Source organism: Dipteris shenzhenensis, chromosome 21 (assembly GCF_047967505.1).
Source record: "Dipteris shenzhenensis isolate YYH24624 ecotype China chromosome 21, Dip_SZ_1.0, whole genome shotgun sequence".
NCBI classification, from domain to species: domain Eukaryota; kingdom Viridiplantae; phylum Streptophyta; class Polypodiopsida; order Gleicheniales; family Dipteridaceae; genus Dipteris; species Dipteris shenzhenensis.
Window position 1 is genome coordinate 12782627 of NC_141616.1, and position 23591 is coordinate 12806217.

The window sequence follows — 23591 nt, forward strand, 5'->3', positions numbered from 1 at the left end:
GCGCACGCAATTTTGTAGCACAAAAGAGCAACTTTCTCGTTGCTAGAGCCTGCCCCCGCTAGGGGCAGTGCTAACAAAAACAAGGTGAATCGGATTCAACGGGCCTGCCCAACCAGGAGGAGAGATGAATGACCAAAAAAAAGAATGATGCTAAACAAGCAGAAGTGGCACACAGCCAATAATATCACCACAAAATGAAGACCCCAATAATTACACATAAAAAACATTTTTAGTTTTCAAGATTGAAACTCGTTTTTAATAGCTAGGCCAACAAATGAAATTTTGAAGGTTTTCCTCGAGAATTTGCTGATTTTCTAGCTAACCTTTGGAGGCTCATGCCTCCTGTTTTTTTTTTTTGGGAGGGAGGGGGGGGGGGGGGCGGTCATGAAAAGATGATTTCTCGAGGGATTTGGACAACGCTTCCGATAAACCAGAATTTTCAGCTTTGCTAACACGGATTCACCGATCTATCTCTTGTTGAAAATATCCCTGATCCCATTGGTAATGGCGTGCATGGTGTGTGAGAGTTGACCACGGCTGTGGACCCTGTGGCCACCGACCCAGGGCGTATGTGCCCCTCGATAGGATCGCGAACGTGTGAGTGTGGGGTGGGGGTGTGGAAAAAAAAAGAATTTTTAAAAAACTATGACTACTTAAGTAGCCTAAAATTTTACAAATTTTACAAAATATTTTAACTGGTGAAGATGAAAATGTTGCAAAAACATTGTAAGTTTTCTGCAACCACTATGCAATGGACTTTGGGAGAGTCAGGTTATTTATGCAGAGGTGCCCACCCACAAGAGAGAAGGGATGTAAGTTGACATGGCCTCAAAGTGTGTCCAAATTATTAGATCCGTGAATAGGGGGGCACCCATGAGCGCTAGCAACAAAGACCAAGCCTCACCCATTGCTAGTAGAGGGTCTCCACTCTAGTAGGAAGACAGACACTCCTTGTAAACTTGTCAGTTCAAAGTTTTGTTTCATCGAGCATCCACTGGGTGTGTAGACACACATTGCCCACTCATTTCCTCACATGGGAGGGCATTAGGCAGTGTGTACCCGCCTTCATTTGTTCCCCAAATTCATGGTTGTGTCAGAATGGGAAATTTAATGCCAAGGTGGCTTGTGGTCCTCGTCCTTTTTTTTCTCACTGGACCAAGTGATTATTGAACTCCATCAATCACTCACTTCTCCGCTAATTAATACAATTTTGAATTTCAATTGGGGGAACTTATTGGTTTTGTGGGACAAAACACTGTATGAAGCATTTTGCGGGTTGAAAATGACATAAATTCCACAATTTTACCAAACCCTTTTTGTTGAAGTATGGGTCGTTGGCCTGTTCCATGTTCATATGGTAGGACAAATGTACATATGGCATGGCCCATGTACATAATAGTGCCATCACTTGCTCTCCCATCGCTCTCTCTACCGCGGTAGTAGTTCTACAAAATATTGGTATCATGTCCATCTCCACAATTTTTAGCCTGTGTCAAGAAAGATCAAAATTGTCAAGCAACAAGGCTTTTGGCTTCAAGGTCATGCACATTGAATGAGGTGGTCAATAGTAGGGTTCATAAATTTTGAAAACCTACCATCCCTCCTCAATGAAATGATTGCAATCCTTAAAATTTTGGAATGTAAAGAGAAGAATTGAAAAAAAAATATTTTGGAAGAGTGTGTGGACCCTATGAGCCTAGCAATTGCATCCCATTGAGAAAGTCACATAGAAGGTGAGGAGAAGTCCACAAAGAAGGTGAAGAGAATATTGTCGAGATGGGAATCAAGGTCCACAACCATCATGATAGCATAAGATTGAGCATTCACCTTGATACAACACATCAAGTTGAAGGATAAGTTTGCTCACAAGTTTCAAATAAAGTTTATTCACACCTTCAACAAGGTGTGAATAAACTTTATTTGAAGCTTTTGATGTAACCTATCCTTCAACTTGATGTGTTACATCAAGTTTTGAGCCTTCAACTCGATGTGGAACATGGAGTTGAAGGAAATTTTTTTCCAAAAGTATCAACCATAGTTGATGCTTTGTAAAATCTATCATCTTGATAGTGCCAAAACCTCATCCTACCCAAATGCAAATACATCCCAATGGATGACAAAAACGGCCTCTCTCTCTCTCTCTCTCTCTCTCATGCTCTTATCCTCGAACTTGAATCCGTATAGACTTGTGACCTCTAGAACCTCCTTCAACATTGCATAATGAGGCGATAATACAATACATAGTAACTCCTCTCAAACTTCTCATAATTCAGTGCAAAACTGAAATGAGCATAAATCACATTCCATAGCTCCGAATGAGGAGAATTTTAAAGCAAATCAAAGGATGAAAGGAGCTCTACAAGGAGAACTCTATGAGAGAAGAAGATTCCTTGAATGGAGGGCTTGTCACCTCGACAAAGCAAGGGCTTGTGTGCCTTGACGGAACAAGGGGTTTCACTCTCTCTTACGGAAAGCTCGAGTCAATGGAGGATGCCTCATAGGAGGAGGGCTTGTAGGAACAAAGTGGAGACAGGTTGTGAACACAAGTGAGCAAGAGTGCACACACAGAGAAAGCTCCAATAGATATGTTCAAATGAAACAATACAAGTACTTGGTATATATAGTACCCAAGTACTATTGGTCAACCATAGGGTTGACTTTATGGCTACAACACCATATCTTTGTAATGTCTTACAAATCCCCCCTTAAAGATATGGCTGAAAGTACCCTAGAAATGTCTCAGGTGTACCCTGCAGTACCTAAAGTACCATGGTTGTACAAATTCATCCAGATGGATATGCAACCTATGGGAGTACATGAAAACAATGTCACTGTGAATCACTTCACAACCCCCCTTAACATTGTGAGAATGTCTCTGATCCTCAAGCCATGTCGATGTCATAAGAAAAGATCTATTGACAGGGATTTGGTGAAGATATCTGCCACATTGTCCTCATATGGACAATAGATGAGATCAGTGAAGCCATCAGAAATACAATCCCGTACATAATGATAATGATTTTCAATGTGTTTCATGCGAGCATGAAAGACAGGATTGTTGGCTATGGCAATGCAGCTCTTGCCATCACAGAAGATAGAGTTTGCTTTGCCATCCTGTGCATGATGCAAGTCATGCAAAAGCTTCCTTAACCACATTAACTCCATGGTGGCTAAATTTGCAGCTTTGTACTCTGCTTCACTAAAGGAAAGAGAGATTTGCTCTTGCTTCTTACTGAGCCATGTGATACAGGCTGAGCCCAATGAGAAGCAATAGCTAGTAGTGGACCGTCTGTCGTCAATGTCCCCTGACCAATCTGAGTTGGTGAAACCACTTAGCTCTAGATCACAATCTGAAGCTGCAAAGCCAAGAGAGAGAGTGCCATGGACATATCTGAGAACCCTCTTTGCTGCATTCCAATGTGTGATCATGGCACAATGCATGAACTGGCTCAAAAGCCCTATGGCGTAGGCAATATCAGGCTGTGTGGAGCATAGGTATATCAAACTGCCAACCAACTGCCTGTACAAAGTGCCATCAAACTTTTCAGCAATACCATGCTTACTCAGCTTGAGTCCCTTTTCCAATGGAGTAGCCACATGCTTACAATTCTCCATTTTAAATTTCTGCAACAACCCTTTCAAATACTTTGTTTGTGACATAGAAATCCCATCCTTGCTACTTGTGTTCACAACCTGTCTCCACTATTCCTACAGGCATCTTGAATAGTCAACCTTGCCCAATGTGGAATAGATTTCTCTGCTGTACCACTCAGGGCTGCATCAACATCTTTAGTGGCCTCATGACATTGATAATGCCTCCAAACATGAGGCTTTCTATTCTCATTAGTTGTCTACAAATCTGAAACATTTGAGAGAGAGCCATCCTCAACATGTGGCAAGCCATTTGAACTATGAGAAGTAGAAGGGGAAGCATCAAGACACAGCTGGATGAGATGTCCAAAGGGGTGTCATCGTATGGTGGCAAGTCTGCACTAGTGGGCTGCATGCACTCATTCTCAACAAAGAGAACATCTCTGCTGATTATTACCTTCCTGGTAGCAGGATTATAAAGCCTAAATCCCCTAGTTTCAGTGCTATACCCCATGAAAATGCATTTGATACTCTTGTCATCAAACTTTGTCCGATGTGCATTTGGAACCAAAGCATATGCCACTGAGCCAAAAACTCTAAAATGACTAACCTTTGACTCAAATGGATTCACATTAACCAAATCTTTGGTCAACCAGTCACAAGCTAGTAGTTCTTTCATAAGAGATTGTGTACCGTGATGAGGTGTCTAGATGCCCATATCATCATGTGTCAGGTCTGGTGTAGACAAGAAGAGAGTGAGAGAGATGAGTTTGGCTTTTTGTATTCTATTTTATTTGTTGCTCTGCTAGGGTAGGTTAGGCTAGGTTGCTTGGGATAGGAATTCCTTTGATTAGGTTACTTTTTGGTTTCTTTCACTTGCTGCTAGTTTCAATTATTGTTGGCTTTTAGCCTCCTATGTAGCTTCCATTATCATGGGGACACCCGGCTGTGTATCTGCAGGCTACACATTTTTTGTTCCATTGTCGGGTTGAGTTCATAAGGAGGCTACACAAAAGACAAAGAATTGAAGGGCAGTCTGGAAAGAGACAAAAATAAGACAGGTTTTTGTGTGGCTCTTGCAATAGATCTACAAGATATAGTGAAGAACAAACCACATTGCAAGGAGAGAAGACTACAAGGAGTCTGCGGAGGAGGTTGCAAAGAGAGAATGACACCCTGCAAGGAATAAGCATGAACTATTTGCAAAGAATCTACAAAGATAGACAAGACTAGTTTGAATGAAGTCATGGCAATAATTACAACACAAGTACCAGTTTAATGACATGTAGCAACAATTGCAGAACTACTCTGCTGCAAAGAGACCATTCCTCCAAAAGTGCACGATAGGAGAAAAGGCAAATCCTAACTTGGAAAGAAGCATTGTCATAAAAGTGAAAACAATCCACAAAAGGCTCTGTGATGGAAAGCTCATCACATGGTGAAAACTTGATGCTAATGGATGCTTTCATTTGATAACACATTTGACCAAGGGAGTGAAGTGTTCCGTTGTAAACTATCACAACTCTATCATATGATGAGTTTAAATTCCTTGTACATCGTATATATAGAGTTTCATTTGGTTGTTAAGATGTGGTCATAAATAGGTTGATTAGGGCTTGTTAGCCTTATTATAAGCCTCAGTATGCACGTTCTGTGTATGAGAAAAAGCATCAACTATCACACCATGTACAGAACCTAATGGCACACAAAGCAAGGTGACTAGCTCAATAAAACTTCAGAGGATGATATAGTTGCTGCAAGAAGCTCTACCCACACATCCAAGAGAAGCCTCACACACAAAGTACATCATTGATTAATTCATATTCCTCATGTAGGAAACAAAAGATAGTAACACGATGTGTTGGCAAATTCAGCCAAAAGAAAAACCAAGCAAGAACAATATTTGCACCTCATGTTGTTGCAAACCCGTCCCCTCTTCCACTTGCCACAGTCCTAGTGCAATCCTTGGCACACCTATAACCAGACTTTCATCAACATTCCAAGAATGAGTATTAGACACATTACAAAACCAGTTGTATCCCTCAGGAATGCCACCTGGATATCTGCGTTGGCCCCAAAAGCAAGGCGATGGCACACCAACAACATTCTTACCACCTCCTTCACAAATATACCATCCGCACGAGTCCAACTTGTCCTAGCAAGCATCTGTAGCAAGTCCTTTTTCGATTTGACTCTGTCCTACAAATCGCCCACATTGTTGTTGGCACCTTGTCTCCAGCACATTAGTCAAGCCGCCTCCTTCAATGGTAGCATGCGGGGTGTGCTATCTTGCCATAGCAATGACTGTCACATACTATAGTCTATGGCTATCGTCATCCAATATCTCATTTGGATCTACAACCACATGACATTTTTTGCGTACACTAAGCGGATTCTCACTTAAATGCCACATTTCGGTGATGTTTCTCCAATTTATTGCATTGAAGCCTTTGTCAAATCAACTAACCTCTTGCTCGAAGATGCACCTAAGCCTCTACAATAAAAGTGCTATGCCATGTCAACTATCCCTGGGCCACGTCCAGATCTATTTCCTTTCAGATAGGCATTACATTTTACACTCTGAAGGATAGCCAAGGACAAGTCTGCTCTAGTAGCCTCAAAGAATAAAATTTGTTCCTTATGTCCCACACTAGCTCTCATGCTTGCATCTTTAGTTGGGACAAACATACTGGACTCATTTTGAGACACAAACCAAGAACCCCAATGAAAAACCCTTGTCTCCCAGCAAGACAACCATGTCTTTAATGCTGGTATCTCACCTTGCACAGCATGATCTGCACCCCAAAACTTTCTAATTTTGTTCTTAGAAGCCTCAGCAACATTCTCTAAAGGTGCATTTCTCCATTTCCTACATAGCACCTTATGCTCCTCTTGAGAAGATGGACGGATACATTTTTGAGTATGATGTATCATATTCTGCTCCCAATGAAAAATACAACTTTTTCCTTTACCAGGAACTTTCTTCTTTGCACCCCCAAAATAGACTATTTGGACTGCAATCCAATTAGCACTTGCCTCATCAGCCATGAAACCTCTAAACTCAAGTTCCTCAAAACCATTCTTTTGAATAGCATCATTTAGCATTTCCAAAATTCTACTTGAGCAAATCTATCTTCAACTTTGAAGTCACATGTAGCTATAGTTAAGAGTTCACGGACATAAGGATCATAGACATGGGCTGACATTATAGGCCATCCTGGAACCCTGTGAACATGGTCAAAATGCACCCACATATCCTACAAATTTCCCACTGTTTTCATCCTATTCATCGAGTCCACACCACTACCAGGACCCTTGATGGACATTTTGAACACATGAGGCTGGTGCTCATCACCCAATTGACTATCTGCATTTTTTCTTACTGCCTCAAGTCCCTAGATGTCAAGCAAACTTAAACTTATGTTATGAATCATTTAAAGTTTAAAATATATTTTAAGTTGAATAATCATAAGATTAAACTCTTTTTAAACGATTTATGTTTTAAAATATAAAATGATTTATTTTAAATGATTTATGTTTTAAAAAATATTCTAAAGTAGATATATGTTAAATATATTTTAATTTAATTTAAAATATAAGAATAAAATCTATTTAATTAAGATTAAATATTTTAGGATTGGATTTCAATTATATTTTATAACTTAGGATCGAATATATTTTAAGCTTTAAAATACATTTTAAATTACATGTATTTTAAAATTACATTTTTTAAAAATACATTAAATATATAAGGCTCACATGAACCTTATCTGCCCACGTAAGGCTCGGGCTTTATATACCTACATAAGGCATGTGCCTTATGTACTTAGATAAGACTCAAGCCTTATGTTGGGGCACTTTCACATTTGTAATATTAGAACTCTATATTTGTAATTGTTTGTCAAATCTATAAAAGAACTGAGTGTTTAAGAGCATATTTTCACATTTGTAATTGTTTTTTCAATTGTATATCAAACATTGGAGGTTTTCTCAAACATGTCTTCCTATTTTGATTGTTTTAATAGATTAATCCCCATTTTGTCTACATACTTTTGCGAATCCTGGTTTGCTCTTCATGTTGTTCTTTCTTTCTCATTTCCTCAGGCACATTCTTGGAAATATCTTTAAATGCCAGCATGAGGTCGACAATGTACTCAACCTACCAAAAAAAAGCAACTAAAGTTAGACTCGTTTTAAAATTTTGAATGAAAGGACAAAGTTGACCAACACAAAATAGCAACACATAACATACTTGAAACACCCATCTAGTAGGAACTCCTGTACTTAGTGGATACCATTTCTTCTGTAGTTTAGATTCCTTTAATATTTAATTTTTCTATGAGCTAGTAGTGGGTTGTACTCAAACTACTTATGAATACATTTGCATCACACTCACAAATATTATTTGTATTGATAAGCAGGTCAAAGGCTCATCTTAATAATTTCATGATCATTTAATCTACAAATTTCCAAACCACGAGCATACAACAACATACAGACTTCATGTTTCCACAAATTGAATAGATCACAATTATGCATTAAAACAAATGCACTTATGAATTCATTCTCTTGCAAACCTGCCAACAATAAAATTCCAGAAGTGTACCATGGGTCTATCTCCATGCACGTAACCTTATGTGCCTTGCCTTCGTCTCCATGTTTGCTTCTAAAATTGACTACATCCGAGGACCGCGGTATGGTGGTTTCCCTACAACACGTAAACCATTATCTTAAATGAGCACTCTTCCTTAGATCTAACTCCTTTTCAGATTCTCTTTCCACCTCTTTCCACAAAGGACCCCAAGAATCTCTAATCTCATTGGAGACCATTGTCTCCTCCCCATTGGCTTTGCACAGAGACATAATAAAAGTGCCTTTCTCAAGCATATACCCTTCATATTAAAAATAACTTTTAAGGCTAGCAACAACAATCCTAAGACTTCTCACATGGGCATATGCAATTAGATGGCATAATGGGATCTGTGGACATTCATTCAAACTAAGGATTCTACACTTATTGATTACATCAACCCCCTTCACCATCTCTAATTCTGTCTCCACTAGATCAATGTCTAGTTCTTCATCCACCTCTCTTCAGAAGCATCTCCCTTCATCTCAACATGCTCCAAGGGAAAATGATTTTCAATGTTCTCCAAAGGAATGCCATTCTCACCACCAAAAGTCTTCTATATAAATCCCTTACTTTCGGGTTCTTTTCTTTTTTTCCCTTTGCTCCCATGGAGGGGTGTTAAGAGGAGGATTTTATCTCTCACTCATTTTGAGAACCCTCTTTCTACCTAGGAAATTATAAATTATAGAACAACCCTACAAAAAACTGCCCATACCATGATTAAGACCAATTAAAGAATTAGATGCAAATAGTATAAACAACCGCATCAGAGAATGCAAAAAAGCAAGAGGGACAAGTATCCATGATAACTAAGACTAATAATTAAATAAATTTAAAAGCTTCATGAAGATAGAAAGACCCACATAAAACCATTCAAGAGAGAAAAAAGGGGCTCAATGGAGAAGCATGACCCAAGCTTGAGCATAAGCCTCTTATTGTCATGCATAAGATATCATTTTGCAAGACCATCTAAGAGAGAATTGTGCATGTCCATGAGAGCTTTATTTATGTTTTTAAATAAGCATAAGATTTATGTTAGATGCATGTATAAGCCTCTTATTCATATACACACGTCTAGCGTAAGATTTATGAATGAGTTTTTTTTATATTGATAAATGAGCATAAGCTTAGGCCAAAAAGAAAAGACAAATGACAAAGTTAATAAATTGTTGTAGAAGCTTCATTCATATACACAGGCTCATGCAAAATTCAAGCTCAAAAGTATGGAGACATGAGAAACTCAAATAGCAATGGCAAACAAAGAAAGTTTACGTTAGATGCTACTTGGGATCAAGGAGCTGTAGAAAATCAAAGAGGCTGGAAGAAGAGGTTTGGCTATGGCCAACGAAGTGAAAAAGATTTGGATGAACATCAATGCCAAGAAAATAAGAATAATAAACATAGAGCATTTTTTAGCCTTATGTGAAAATATTAACATAAGATTAGTACAAAGAAGAAGTAGAAGGGAAAGAGAAGAGTTATATTTCCTTACATGTATATATCTCTATGTACATATATGTCGATATGTGCATTTGAATACATATCTATAAACAAGTATCTATACATATCTAGATGTGAATATAATTCCTTATATATAGATGGATGTAGATGTCTTTATATGTATATTACTAAATATGTATATATCTATATGAGCATCTGAATACATATCCACACATTATTTCTTATCTATATGTGTATATAACTATATGATTATATCTTTATACAAGTATCCATAATTGTCTATTTATGAGTATATATCCATGTGTATATGAGTATGCATACATTTCTACATATATAGATGTACCTATATGTGGAGATATATTTATTTATATTTATAATTATTCATATATATTATCTTTGTATTTCTAAATATCAATGTAATATATTTATTTATTTTCAATAAAAGGTAAATTAGTCAATGGGAGACAAATAATAGGTGTTCAATTACTCTGTAAATTGATGTTTCATCTCCTACTTTGGTCTTGCAAAAGTTGATGGATTACTTGTCAGCTTAAAACTACATTATTCAAACTCATAATTTTGGTAGAAACTTACAATTTGCAATTAACAATAAATATGGGTGCATTCGTAGGTATGATGCCCAGGCTAGATCACCCAAAAAATGGTCATTTGGGCACCTTTTGAAATGATCGGATGAGTAGATGACCACTTTGGGGGGTCTGTCGCCTAGGCATCTTCCCTACAATTGCATCCTTATTTTTGGGGTTTATAGGCATTCATCTTGTAACCGTATCCTTCAAATTGACCAATTTCCTTGGAAACTCAACATTTGTCCAAACCACCAAAAAAATACCAAATGATTAGGATAGATAAGCAGGTATGATGCCCTTGCCTAGACAAACCATCCAAAAATTTAGGACACATAAGCAAGTATGATGGCCTAGCTGGACCCCTTAAAAACAAGTCTTTGGGCACTTTCACTAAACATTTTAAAACACTTAATGAAAGCACCCAAATGACCTATGGGCATCATACCAGCAAATGTGTCCTCATTCTTTGGGATTTCTTGGCATCCATCTTGCAATTGCATTATCCAAACAAACCAATTTCCTTGGAAACTCACTAATTACCCTAAGCTACCAAAATAAAAATCCAAAAAATTAGGACATATTTGCAAGGGTGCTGGCCAGGCCAGGAACCCCCCAAAAGTAGGTCATTTTGGCACCTTCACTAAGCATTTTAAAATTCTTAGTGAAAGTGCCAAAAAGACCTTTTTTGGGGGATTTGGTCTAGGCAGCATCCTTGCAAATGTGCCCTAATTTTAACCACTTGCACAACGACCTTGTATCAAGTTGATCATGCATGGTTTGGTGATGATCAATGAGCACCTAAAGACCTTGCATTGGTAGATCTCCATCATTGCAACTATTTACCAACAGCTTGTAATGTACAATGCCCTTAGCACAATAGAACATTATGCTAGATGAGCTTGCTCAAATCTTTGAAAATTGTAAAAACTCTCATTATTTTCTCAAAAACATGTGACATAACTTGATGCTGCTATCGAGTTGTGTCAAAAGTTTTTTTTTTCCCCCCCTAAAAAAATAGTTTTTCCTTCCAAAAAACATGAAGCTTATGCATAACTCGTTAAGAGCATCTAGTTGCATCAGTTTTCAAAAAGCATTTGAAATTTTTTTTAATGAACAACTCCATGTTGTTGTCGCATTGTAGTGTTTTATGTTTATTTTTGTATAACACAACTAGATAACAACATCGAATTATGTTATATGTTTTTTTAAAATTAAAAAACATAAATCTTATGACAACTCGATAACAACATTGAATTGCATCATAACTCGATAACACAACTCAATTAACATAACTCGATAACAACATTGAATTGCATCATATCATTTCAACATTGAATTGCATCATAACTCGATAATATAACTCAATTAACATAACTCATTCTAACTCGATAACAACATTGAATTGCATCATATCATTTCAACATTGAATTGCATCATAACTCGATAATATAACTCAATACTCATTCTAACTCGATAACAACATTGAATTGCATCATATCATTTCAACATTGAATTGCATCATAACTCGATAATATAACTCAATTAACATAACTCAAGAATGAGTTATGTTAATTGAGTTATATTATCGAGTTATGATGCAATTCAATGTTGAAATGATATGATGCATCATAACTCGATAACACAACTCAATTAACATAACTCGATAACAACATTGAATTGCATCATATCATTTCAACATTGAATTGCATCATAACTCGATAATATAACTCAATTAACATAACTCAAGAATTGAGTTATATTATCGAGTTATGATGCAATTCAATGTTGAAATGATATGATGCATCATAACTCGATAACACAACTCAATTAACATAACTCGATAACAACATTGAATTGCATCATATCATTTCAACATTGAATTGCATCATAACTCGATAATATAACTCAATTAACATAACTCAAGAATGAGTTATGTTAATTGAGTTATATTATCGAGTTATGATGCAATTCAATGTTGAAATGATATGATGCAATTCAATGTTGTTATCGAGTTATGTTAATTGAGTTGTGTTATCGAGTTATGATGCATCATATCATTGAATTGCATCATAACTCGATAACACAACTCAATTAACATAACTCGATAACAACATTGAATTGCATCATATCATAACTCAATGTTAATTGAGTTGTGTTATCGAGTTATGATGCAATTCAATGTTGTTATCGAGTTGTGTCATAAGTTTCATGTTTTTTTCATTTTTTTTGGAAACTATGATACAACTCAATAACAACATTGAGTTGTGTCATGTGCTTATGACAGCATAATGAAAGGATTTACAAATTTCAAAGGTTTGAAGAAGTTCACCTGGCATACCGCTATGCTACGCCATAACAACCTTGTGCATGTCCACAAGTTGATGGAAAATAGTTGCCGGGACAAAGATCCATCAACACAAAGTCTCCATCTTCTCATTGGTCATCACCATCACCAAACCATGAGTGATCTTATTGGCAGAAGGTCTTTGTGCAAGTGGTTCTCTGAGTGCATCAATATGTGAAGCATTGATAATGAAGAAAGCAACTGCCGCCGACCACAGTATGTACCATGATTGTGCTACTTAGGATTGTTGTAGCATCCAACTGGTTGAGGCTCACATTGTAAGCAAGTAGGAAGAAATCCAATATGTGTGTCTTAAAGAATTGCGTTTGAATTTACTTGTATGAATTTGTTCATCGAATTGTGTGCATTATTTGCGAACTACTTCATCTACTATGATCATGATGTTAATGAGAACTAAGGGATGTAGATACAAATGAGGATGCAACACATGATTTCTAAGATCTTTATATGATTGTTAGACTAGAATATATATTTTCAGGAATGGGAATTTGCTTCTTTGGTTTTGATATGATGGTGCATAAGACACTAAGATCATTTTGACTGCTCTCCATGTGCATACCATGGTTAATGGAAAATGTGCTAATTGTTATGTAAATTTTCAAATTGAGCAAAATCAAAACCTTTGATTTTTAAGTGTATTTTTTTAAAACTTAAGATAGGAAGCGATATGGAGAATCAAGGCTCTTCCCACGTGTAGGAGCGAGACCACATGTGACCTCATCTTGTATAGATTGCTAGGGTGGGGATCCTTGCTTCAGCCCTCCCAACATTACAATGATCCACCCCACATGAGACGATGGCTCGAACTTGTAAACTCACTCAACAAACTTTCGACTAATCGACTCATCCAACTCGTCTCAACTAGTGAACTCTCAACTGTGCTTTTGAAAGTTTAAAGCTGACTGGAATGTTTAAAGCTGTAAAAAGTGTTTTCGTATTATGGTATGTTTCCATGTGATTTGATGACATGTCATATGACATGGCCATTCCCGCCAACCCCTGTTTTGGCATCGGAAATTCCTGTTTCCTGGTAACTATGGCAGGTACACTTATAAAGGATAATATCCCATGCCTCTCTCAACCCCTCGGGCCCTTGTGCTTAGAGGGAGAGAGTAAGCTTTATTGGCTGGCGTGTCTAGGCAGGGCTTTTAATGCCCACTCGGCCCAACAGTGACATGCAGCCTTTTTGGGCCTTGCCAAAATGCATCATCTTCTTAGTAAGTCCACAAGCTTTTTCGTGGGCCTTTCATGCTTGAGCTCTCTCTCAATTCCTGTATCTTATCATGGTTCTCCCACATTTGAGCATTGGCATATATGTTTGCCATCAAGACATATGCTGCAGGAAGTTTTTCAGCTATCCTCACTACATTTTCGAAGGCATGCCTTCCAACTTCTATGTCCTTCCACTTCCAACAAGCACCCAACACCATCAGCCACACAACAACATCAGGTTGGAATGGCATCTCCTCCACCACTGCTAATGCCTCATCCACTTGGCCTGCACGGCCAAGGAGATCAATCATGCAAGTATGGTGCTCAATTGTCCAGATGATGCCATACTGTTTGCTCATAGCCTGAAAGTATTTACAGCCCTTGTCAACTAAACCAACATGACTGCATAGTTTAAGGACGCTAAGAAATGTGGAGCCACTTGGCTGTATGCCTTCTTGCCTCATCCTCTCAAACAAATGGAAAACAAGTTCACTCTCTCCCTGCCGTGCATATCCAGCAATGAGTGCATTCCATAGTACAACATCCTTTGCAGGCAATGCATCAAACACCTGTTGGGCATCAAACATGCTCCCACACTTGGCATACATGTCAATGAGGCTTGTTGCCACAGTCGTCATAGTCTCAAAACCAACCCCGCTAACTTTGTCATGGAGATCCTTTCCAGTTTCCAGAGCTGCTGTGTTGCCACATGCTTTCAGGATGGCAACAAAAGTAATGGTACTAGGTGACAGACCTTGCTCTTGCATTAGTCCATAAAGTCTGAGAGCCTCCACACCTTCTTCTTCATCAGCATACCCCAAGATCATAGTAGTCCATGAAGCCACATTACGAGCAGGCAGCTCGTCAAAGACACGGCGTGCATCCTCTATGCTCCCACATTTCACATACAGATTTACCAAGGTATTTCCCACAATTACATCTGAGTCAAAAGCCTGCTTTACTATTTGAAAGTGGATGGCTCTACCTTTTAGCAAACTTCCCGTTTTCACAAACTTCCCATAGAATTCCTTCTCCTCTTCCAGTGTTGCCAGGCTAATGGAGGCCTTCAATGCACCAACAAAGGTTTGCGCATCTGCTTGGACACCTTCGTGGTGCATCCATGTGAAAAAATCCAAAGCCAGCGCACCATCTTCTTGCTCAGCATAACCCAAAATCATGGTAGTCCATGTAACCACATTACGATGAGGCAATTTGTCAAAGACATGCCGTGCATCCTTCATGCTCCCACATTTCTTATACATATCCACCAAAGTGGTTCCCAAGAATAAATCTGATCCCAAGCCACTCTTTACTACTTGGGTGTGGATGATTCTGCCTTCCTCCAGGCACCCTGCTTTTGCATACTTTCCTGTAACCTGCTTCCCCTCTACTGAAGCTGCCAGGCTACTACAGGCCTTCAATGCACCAACAAATGTTTGATCATTCAGTTGGACACCTTCCCGGGACATGCGCGCATACAATTCCAAAGCGAGCATACTATCTTCTTGATCAACGTACCCCAAGATTATAGTAGTCCACGTAACCACATCACAATGGGGCAGTTCCTCAAATACACTCTGTGCATCCTCCATGCACCCACACTTCACATACATATTCACTAAGGCATTTCCCACAAATACTTCCAATTCAAAGCCACTTTCTACTACTTGGGAGTGGATACCTTGACCTTTCACCAGAAATCCTGTCTTCCCAGATTTCCCATCAACTTCATCCCCCTCTTCTAGTGCTGCCAGGCTGCTGCAAGCCTTCAGTGCACAGACAAAGGTTCGCTGATCTGCTGTGACACCTTCCCGAGGCATCCTTGCAAACAATTCCAAACCAAGTACACTGTCTTCGTTCTCAGCATATCCCAAAATCATGGTATTCCATGTAACCACATCAGGATGAGGCAATTTGTCAAAGACACATCTTGCATCCTCCATGCTTCCACATTTCATATACATATTCACCAAGGTGTTCCCAACAAATACGTCTGACTCAAAGCCGTTCTTTACTACTTGAAAGTGGATGGCTCTGCCTTTCTCCAGGCATCCCATTTTCAAAAATCTCGAATCAGTATGCTTTCCTTCTTCCAGTGCTGCCGTTCCACTGCAACCCTTCAATGTGCCAACAAAGGTTCGATGATCTGCTATGACACCTTCCCAATGCATCTGTGCATACAATTCCAAAGCCACCACACTGTCTTCTTGCTCCGCGTACCCCATAATCATGGTGTTCCACATAATCACATCACGACGAGGCAGTTCATCAAAGACACGCCGTGCATCCTCCAGGCTCCCACATTTAAAATACATATGCACTAAGGTGCTTCCCACAAATACATGTGACTCAAATCCACTCTTTACTGCTTGAGAGTGGATGGCTCTACCTTCTGCCAGACATCCCGTTGTTGCAGAGTTCCCATCAACCTCTTTCCCCCTTTCTAGTATTGCTAGGCTAATGGCCTTCAATGCACCAACAAATGTTCGATCATTTGCTTCGACACCTTCATGATGCATTCGTGCATACAATTCCAATGCAAGAGCACTGTTTTCTTGCTGAACATACCCCAATATCATGGTAGTCCACCTAACTACATCACGATGAGGCAATTCGTCAAAGACACACTGTGCATCCTCCATGTTCCCAAATTTCCCATACATGTTCACCAAAGTGTTCCCCACAAATCTATCTGTATCAAAACCTCTCTTTACAGCCTGGGAGTGGATGGCTCTACCTTTCGTCAGGCATCCTATTTTTGCAAACTTCCCATCATTTTGATTCCCCTCTTCCAGTGCTGCCAGGCCATTACAAGCCTTCAATGCACCCATGAGAGTCCGACCATTTGGCTGGATACCTTCCAAGTTCATCCGTGTATACAATTCCAAAGCCAGAGCACTTTTGTCTTGCTCAGCATACCCCAGGATCATGGTGGTCCACGTAACCACATCCTGCTGGGGAAATTCATCAAACACACGCTGTGCATCCTCCATGCTTCCACATTTTGTATACATATTGACCAAGCTGTTTCCCACAAACACATCCGACTCAAAGTTGGTCTTTATTGCTTGGGAGTGGATGGTTCTACCTGTTGCCAGGCACAATACTTTTGAGTATTTCCCATCGACTTGATTCTCCTCCTCTAGTGCGGCCAGGCTGGCGCAAGCCTTTAGGGCGGCAACAAAGGATCGATCATTCGGTTGGAAACCTTCATCGTGCATCCGTGCATATAACTTTAGAGCCAGGAGGCCTTCCTCTTGCTTGGCGTAGCCCAGGATCATAATGTTCCATGACGCCACATCATGCTTTGGCATAGTGTCAAACACATACCGAGCATCCACCATGCTCCCACGCTTTGCATACATATGCATCAAATTGTTGTTCTTAAACACGGGAACCTGATCTATATCTTTCTCCGATATTTGCTCAACCTCCTTCAGCTGAGGCGGCAACTTGGCACCTCCATTTCCAAGGTGGCCTGTACCAATGTAATGACTGAAGAGGGGAAGCCGACATAATAACCGAGGAAGGCGCATGCAGAAAGCTACTTCACACAAGGAAAACATACCGTAAGGAACAATGAAGGTCAAGGGCCGCAAGAAGAAACAGAAAGATGCATCGCATCTTCTCAGGAATTTGAGCAGGAGCTGAGAAGGCGTACCAGGCTCTCAGTACGGAGCCACTGAACGCCCAACAAGCGTCTTTTGTAATATGAGAAGAAGCCATAAGGGAAGACCTTATGAGAGTGCGACCACAAGCATGGATGTAATTGACAGCAGGTCTCCAATTGCTGCAGCTGAGGTGCGTTCAAATGTTGAAGCAGGGACCAGAAGGCAAACTGCAGCTGCAGCGTGTTCAAATGCTCATGCACCACCACAAGGCAAACTTGGAAGAGAAGGGGCACACTCGTTGAGGCTCACATGCGCACTTAGGGGCCCACTAGGTGCCTGCACCCACCACATCGTAGGCCCATCCCCGCACGTGTCGCGGGGTCGAGGTGCAGCAGATCTGATGAAAGTAGAGCCTCTGGAGATGGACTTGTGTCATGAGCAGAACAGAGCAAAGCAGAACCGTTAGGTCAGAGCAGAACGGAGCCATCAATCGTGGACACACGGCATGAGCAGAGTAGAGCACACGAGATGACGTGTGCCGACTTGTGTAAGCACCCGGCCTCCAGAGACAAAGCAGCACCATTTACTCGCCACATGTGAATTGGAGGAGGTGGCAAGATCACCACCTGGGTGCGCGTACTCAAGCAGGGTGAGAACAAGCCCTTAGCCTACTAGCTCGGGTAGTGTTCACCTACCAATCTAGAAACCTTGAATACAAGTTTTTTTCAAGATCTTGCATGTTTTTTCACTAAAATCGCTCAAAATTACAAATTAAAAGACCTTGTCTCCCATAATCTCAAGTTTTTTTTGGGTAGGTTTAAGTGGAGGTTCTCCTCCAAGAAGCTTAAATTCAGAATTTTCTTTTTGTGAAAGTCTTAAATTTTATGATTGGTTCAACTCCCCACTTTCTATTGCTTTCCCTTGAAATCTTCCACCTTTTTCTCTACCCCCCCTTCTCTCTCTCTCTCTCTCTCTCTCTCTCTCTCCTTGTTTGATCTTAGGCAAGCCTTATGAATGATTAAATATCATTCACCTTGTTTCTATATTTAACAATTCACCTAACATTAAACCTCAGATTTTGGTGAACCTATGGCAAACTTGGCAAAGGAGGGCACAATGGTTGAGGTGGCATTCACATGGGCAAAGAGTAGGAGAGACAGCCAATGTGTATAATGTGTGTGTGTGTGTGTGTAGGTGTGTTTCATACACGTGTGTATATGTGCACTTCTGTGATATGTGCATCATGTGTTCACGTATGTGTGGTACGCATGTGTGTGTGTGCCTACGTGTGTCGATAAGTGTGTGTACATGCACATGTATGTGTGTGTGTGCACACGTGCACGAGCCGTGCATGCATACATTCATGCATGCATGCGCACGCGCGTGTGTGTGTGTGTGTGTGACCACCAAAAAAAAGTGTGTGAGAACATGCATGTGTGTGTTTTCGTGTGCATGTGTGTTCCATAGACGTATGCATATGTGTATGTGTGTGTATTCATATGTATATGTGTATGTACATGTGCATGTGTGCATATACACCAAATTGTGTATGTGTGTGTGTGTGTGTGTGCATGCCCAACACACACATGCCTGCATATGCATTTATGTGTGTGCATCTATCTGCATGTGTAACAAGGGGTGTGTTTGCACACATGTTTGTATGTGCGTTTATGTATATGGGTGAGTGTGCTTGCGTGTCTGTATGTGTATGTGTGTGCCCCCCCCACCTATGTTGTGTTGTGTACACATGTGCATGTGTATGTCTATGCTTGTTCACTTGCATGACTATGTGTGCACACCCTATGCCCATATGTACATGAATAATATGTGTGATGTGTACACATGGATGTGTGCATGCATGCACGCGCATGTGTGTGTGTGTGTTTAGATTAGAAAGTCCCATCAATAATTGAGCCATACAATTAATTCCATCAATTGGATAAAAAGTTTAAAAAGGGAAACATATAAGAAAACAATGTTTGAGACATCTAAGTTGAAAAATGCAACTAGAGTTTGCAAAAATTTCGATCAAAATTAAGAATTTTTAATAATATTGAGTTTAATAAACATAATATTGAAAAAAGATGTCGAATCCTCAGGCAGTCCAGGTTCCGAGGTCGAGGTCCACTTACCTGCCACCATCCAAACAAACTAGGTGTTAGAACATCATAGTTATGTTTGGGTAGACAGGTAATGCCTGTTTTCCCTCGCTACTAAGAATTTGGAGGCAATTAAATCAACTGAAGCACTTATCCAATCTTTAGAAAGACAAGAAAACTTAATGAGCATTGAATACTATGAATCCTTTTGGCCGAAACAAGCTAGGTCACCAAGTTTTCCTTTGGATATGAATATGTCAATAGATATGGAGGAAGCAAAGGAATGCCTTTTACCTCGAAAATATTGTGGCAGGAAGGGAGACAAACCCTCACCAGAGTTTATACCATCTAATGAGATTGAAGAGAGTCTATTTGTTGTAGTTTGGGCATCTAATCCAGCTTCAGAGTTGGATGACCAAGGTGGCCTAATTTGGGTTGCAAAAGTTGCTAAGATAGAAAGGGATGACAAGGGAACTCCTATAACATTCACAACTTCATGGTATGAACCAAAGCCATTGAAAAATCTCCCTAGAAGATATACAATAAGACAACTCTATGAGGGATGCTTGCAAAACAAATGTGAGTGGGTTCCAAATAATGAGGGATTAATAGAGGTGGAAGTCAGTAGCATTATTCATTGCTGGAAATCGAGGACACGAAGTTTTAAAAAGAAGCATGGATACAATGTTGAAAAATGTATCACAATCCCTGATCCAAGTCGTGTCCATATTAAACATCATTTGGCAAGACTTGACCCATCAAGCGCAAACACATTACATGAATTTGATGACTTTGAACGAGATTTAGATGCATAAGATAATGTTTTGTATGCTTTTTCCCATACAAATGGTGTATCTATACACCACCAATAAGATAATTTATTGTATGCTTTGTTTTTCAAAAAAAGGGTGTATCTATACACCACTTATATATTGAATTCAATCAGCATAGTGTTAAAATTGAACTAGAGTTAGGAGACCACTATTATTATTATTATAGTTATTGGATGGGGGCACCATGCACATTATAGCTTCATTGAGCCATTTTTTTTTACATTAGAGGTCACCACTTGACTTTTTAGCTTATTAAGGCCATATTTGTATATAAGTGACCCATTTAGTGCTCTAAAAAACCCAATTTTTGAGCTCACTAAGTGAAGTTGAGTGGAGAGGATATGCTCCAAAAAAAAGAGAGAAAGTCTAAAAATTTTGAATAGTGTGTTATGAGGTGTATTATTCGAATGCTCTCAAACCCGATGGGCACGATGCTTTGCAAACATATTAATGTAACCTAGTTGGAGGTGCATGAAAAAATTTCATGCCCATCGGATATGTTTTGGATGGTCAAACGCACCACAAACCCCATTTTTCACCGTGTTATGCACAACTGCCAAAGAATAGTATTTGAGGTGTGTTATTCAAATGCACTCATACCCGATGGGCATGATAATTTGCACGCATGTCAATACAACCTATGTTGAGGTGCATGCAAAATATCATGCCCATCAGATATGCTTTGGATGGTCAAACGTGCCACAAATTCCGAGAGTTCCAAAACTCTAAAAGGTATTTATTAACACCATTATTAAGTCTTGGAGTTTTTAGAGGACTCTCATGGTAAATTAATATGATGCATGGACTTTAACTATATATATATATATATATATATATATGTATGTATGTATGTATTTACACACACACATGTATATATATAGTCCATGGATTTAAATTATTTTTATTTACTTAAGTTATTATAACAAGTTAAGGAAAAGTTAACATTTTAAATGAGGATTCTTAAAAATAAAAATTTATACTAGGATTTTTGCAATATAGAGTAATGTAAGAATGATGTTTCTTAGTTTTTGCATTATTATGATAATGTAAGTAAATAAACTCTTTATTCCAAAAGGGTAGCGTCACCTGTTGGTTTGAGAGGGATATTTTCATAAAGTAGATTTTTTGAATAGAAATTTAAGTATAAAAATGAATTAGGACCGTGCACTAGTGTATGTAAGATATTACGTTAATTTTCATAATTTTAATTTTATTTGCTTTAAGAAACTCACAAATTTGGCCTAATTTTGGGTTTCAATTTGTTTTTTCAATAATAAGTATTATGAGAGTTTAGAACTGCTTCTTATCTTTTGGTGTAACTTATATGTGTCACGTTAAACTTTATAATTTTGATTTCATTTCCTTAAAAAAACTCTTAAAATTTGCTTTTTTAAATGTTTTGATCTGTGTTTTGAAGAGTGGATTTTTCTTAAATTTAATCCAAAAACTAGGCCAAAAGTATCTATAAAAATGAATTTGTACATTGACAAGTCCAAAATTATTTAAATAAGTGTTACAAGCTCCAAGCATTCAATTTCACAATCTCTAAGTGAAAAATAGGAAGATGTTAATAGCACCATATATGACACCAATAAAAGTCAATAAAAGTAGAAGGTATATGCAACTTCGAGTTATCAACACTGTAAATACCACAAATTGATCCATGGGCTCCAAAGCTATACATGCAAGTCCTAATCCTCATCATTGATGGTCTAATCCTTTTCTCTCCTGACAACCAATGAATAAAATGCCAAGATCCAAGAAGACATATGTTCTATACAAATGGAATACATCAACTAATAGAGCATGTTTTTATGAGCCAAAGTTGATGATCCAACTATCAACATGCGAATCTACATGCAAGGTACAAGTACAAGAAGAAGGTATATGCAACTTCAAGTTATCAGCACTGTCAATTCCACAAATTGACCCATGGACTCCAAAGGTATACACACAGGGCCTAAGCCTCATTATTGATAGCATAATCCTTTTCTCTCTCGACAACGAATAAATCAAATTCCAAGATCCAAGGAGGCATACGTTCTATACAAATAGAATATGTCAACTAATAGATCATGTTCTTGTGAGCCAAAATTGATAGCCTAACAAGATGATCAATCCAAGTCCTATCAACATGCAAACGTGCAAGGTACAAGATAAAGGAGGGAGATGCCAATCATTATCAACATGGAAAATCAGGTACAAGTAGTATTCAATACCCTCAATGTCACGTACCAACATTGTGCCACATTATCGACGAACAACCTATGTTTGAGCAAGCCACAAGAATGGAGGATCTATGAAAGCACTCAACAAGAAGAGAAGGACAGCAAAAAATAATATTTTCATTTAAAGCAATTCATATCATCTATGGACAAACCCAAACCTGACAACCACAAAACTCCATGGAAGGATCCCAATTCAAAAACTTCCCATTCAAATCACTGCATACCCAAGGATCATGGGTAATTAGACCATTCCAAGGATGTTTTTATAGAAGCTATGCTTATAAAATCTTGGTGAAAGTTTTCAAGCTCATTTTTTCAGTTTCACAATATTGGTAGAATGTAGTACTTTTTTATATATTTTCTTTTGAATATTGAAGGAATAAATGTAAACCCTGGCAAAACTTTAAATTTTTTTGCATAAAAGTTTCAAATCTTGGCAAATGTTTCAAACATGTTTTTTTTACAAACTTTTGATGCCAATATTAAAGTTTAGATTCTTAACAAAATTAGCTTGAAAAAATCATCCATGGACCAATCTAAAGGAGTTGCTAACCTTGTGGTGAGACGAGGATCAAAACCATCGTCTAATTCAAGAAGAAGACAAGGACTACAATAGCAATAATCTCATTTAAATGAAATTCATATCATCTATGGAAAAAGCCAACCTTGAGAACCACAAACCTCCATGGAAGGATCCCAATTCAAAAACATCCTACTCAAATCATTGCGGATGGGCAAATCGGTCCAAGGGATTTGTTAACCATGTGGAAGAAAGGGTCAAAACCACAATCTGAAGCAGTCAACATGAGATCGTTGCATGTGTACAGTAGCGGCATAGTTCTACTTGTAATATCTTGAGCTTGCAAGTAGGTTTGAGAAACGTAATAGCATAGTGATAGTAAAAACACCTTCTAGAAAAGATCTGATCATATTAGAGAGAGAACGACTAAAATTAGACGGAGAAAGACTAA

General features: G+C 38.7%; 1 protein-coding gene across 2 annotated transcripts; it reads right to left on the reverse strand.

Annotated features, from left to right (window-relative positions):
- Nucleotides 1–13282: 13282 nt before the first annotated feature.
- LOC147888506 (pentatricopeptide repeat-containing protein At3g16610-like) lies at nt 13283–17663 on the reverse strand. Of its 2 annotated transcripts, none has more exons than XM_087392952.1 (2): nt 17511–17663; nt 13283–17393 (listed from the first exon to the last, which is right to left on the reverse strand). In XM_087392952.1, the coding sequence occupies exon 2, from the start codon at nt 17383–17385 to the stop codon at nt 13852–13854; it is 3534 nt and encodes a 1177-aa protein (XP_087249078.1). In that variant the 5' UTR covers nt 17386–17393; nt 17511–17663; the 3' UTR covers nt 13283–13851. The 2 variants fall into 2 exon arrangements, with proteins under 2 accessions (XP_087249078.1, XP_087249079.1); XM_087392953.1 differs by having other exon boundaries at nt 17586–17651.
- Nucleotides 17664–23591: the final 5928 nt, after the last annotated feature.

Bases quoted from the DNA above. Each gene is read 5' to 3' on its own strand.
- LOC147888506 (XM_087392952.1), bottom strand. From the start codon at position 17,385: ATGCGCCTTCCTCGGTTATTATGTCGGCTTCCCCTCTTCAGTCATTAC.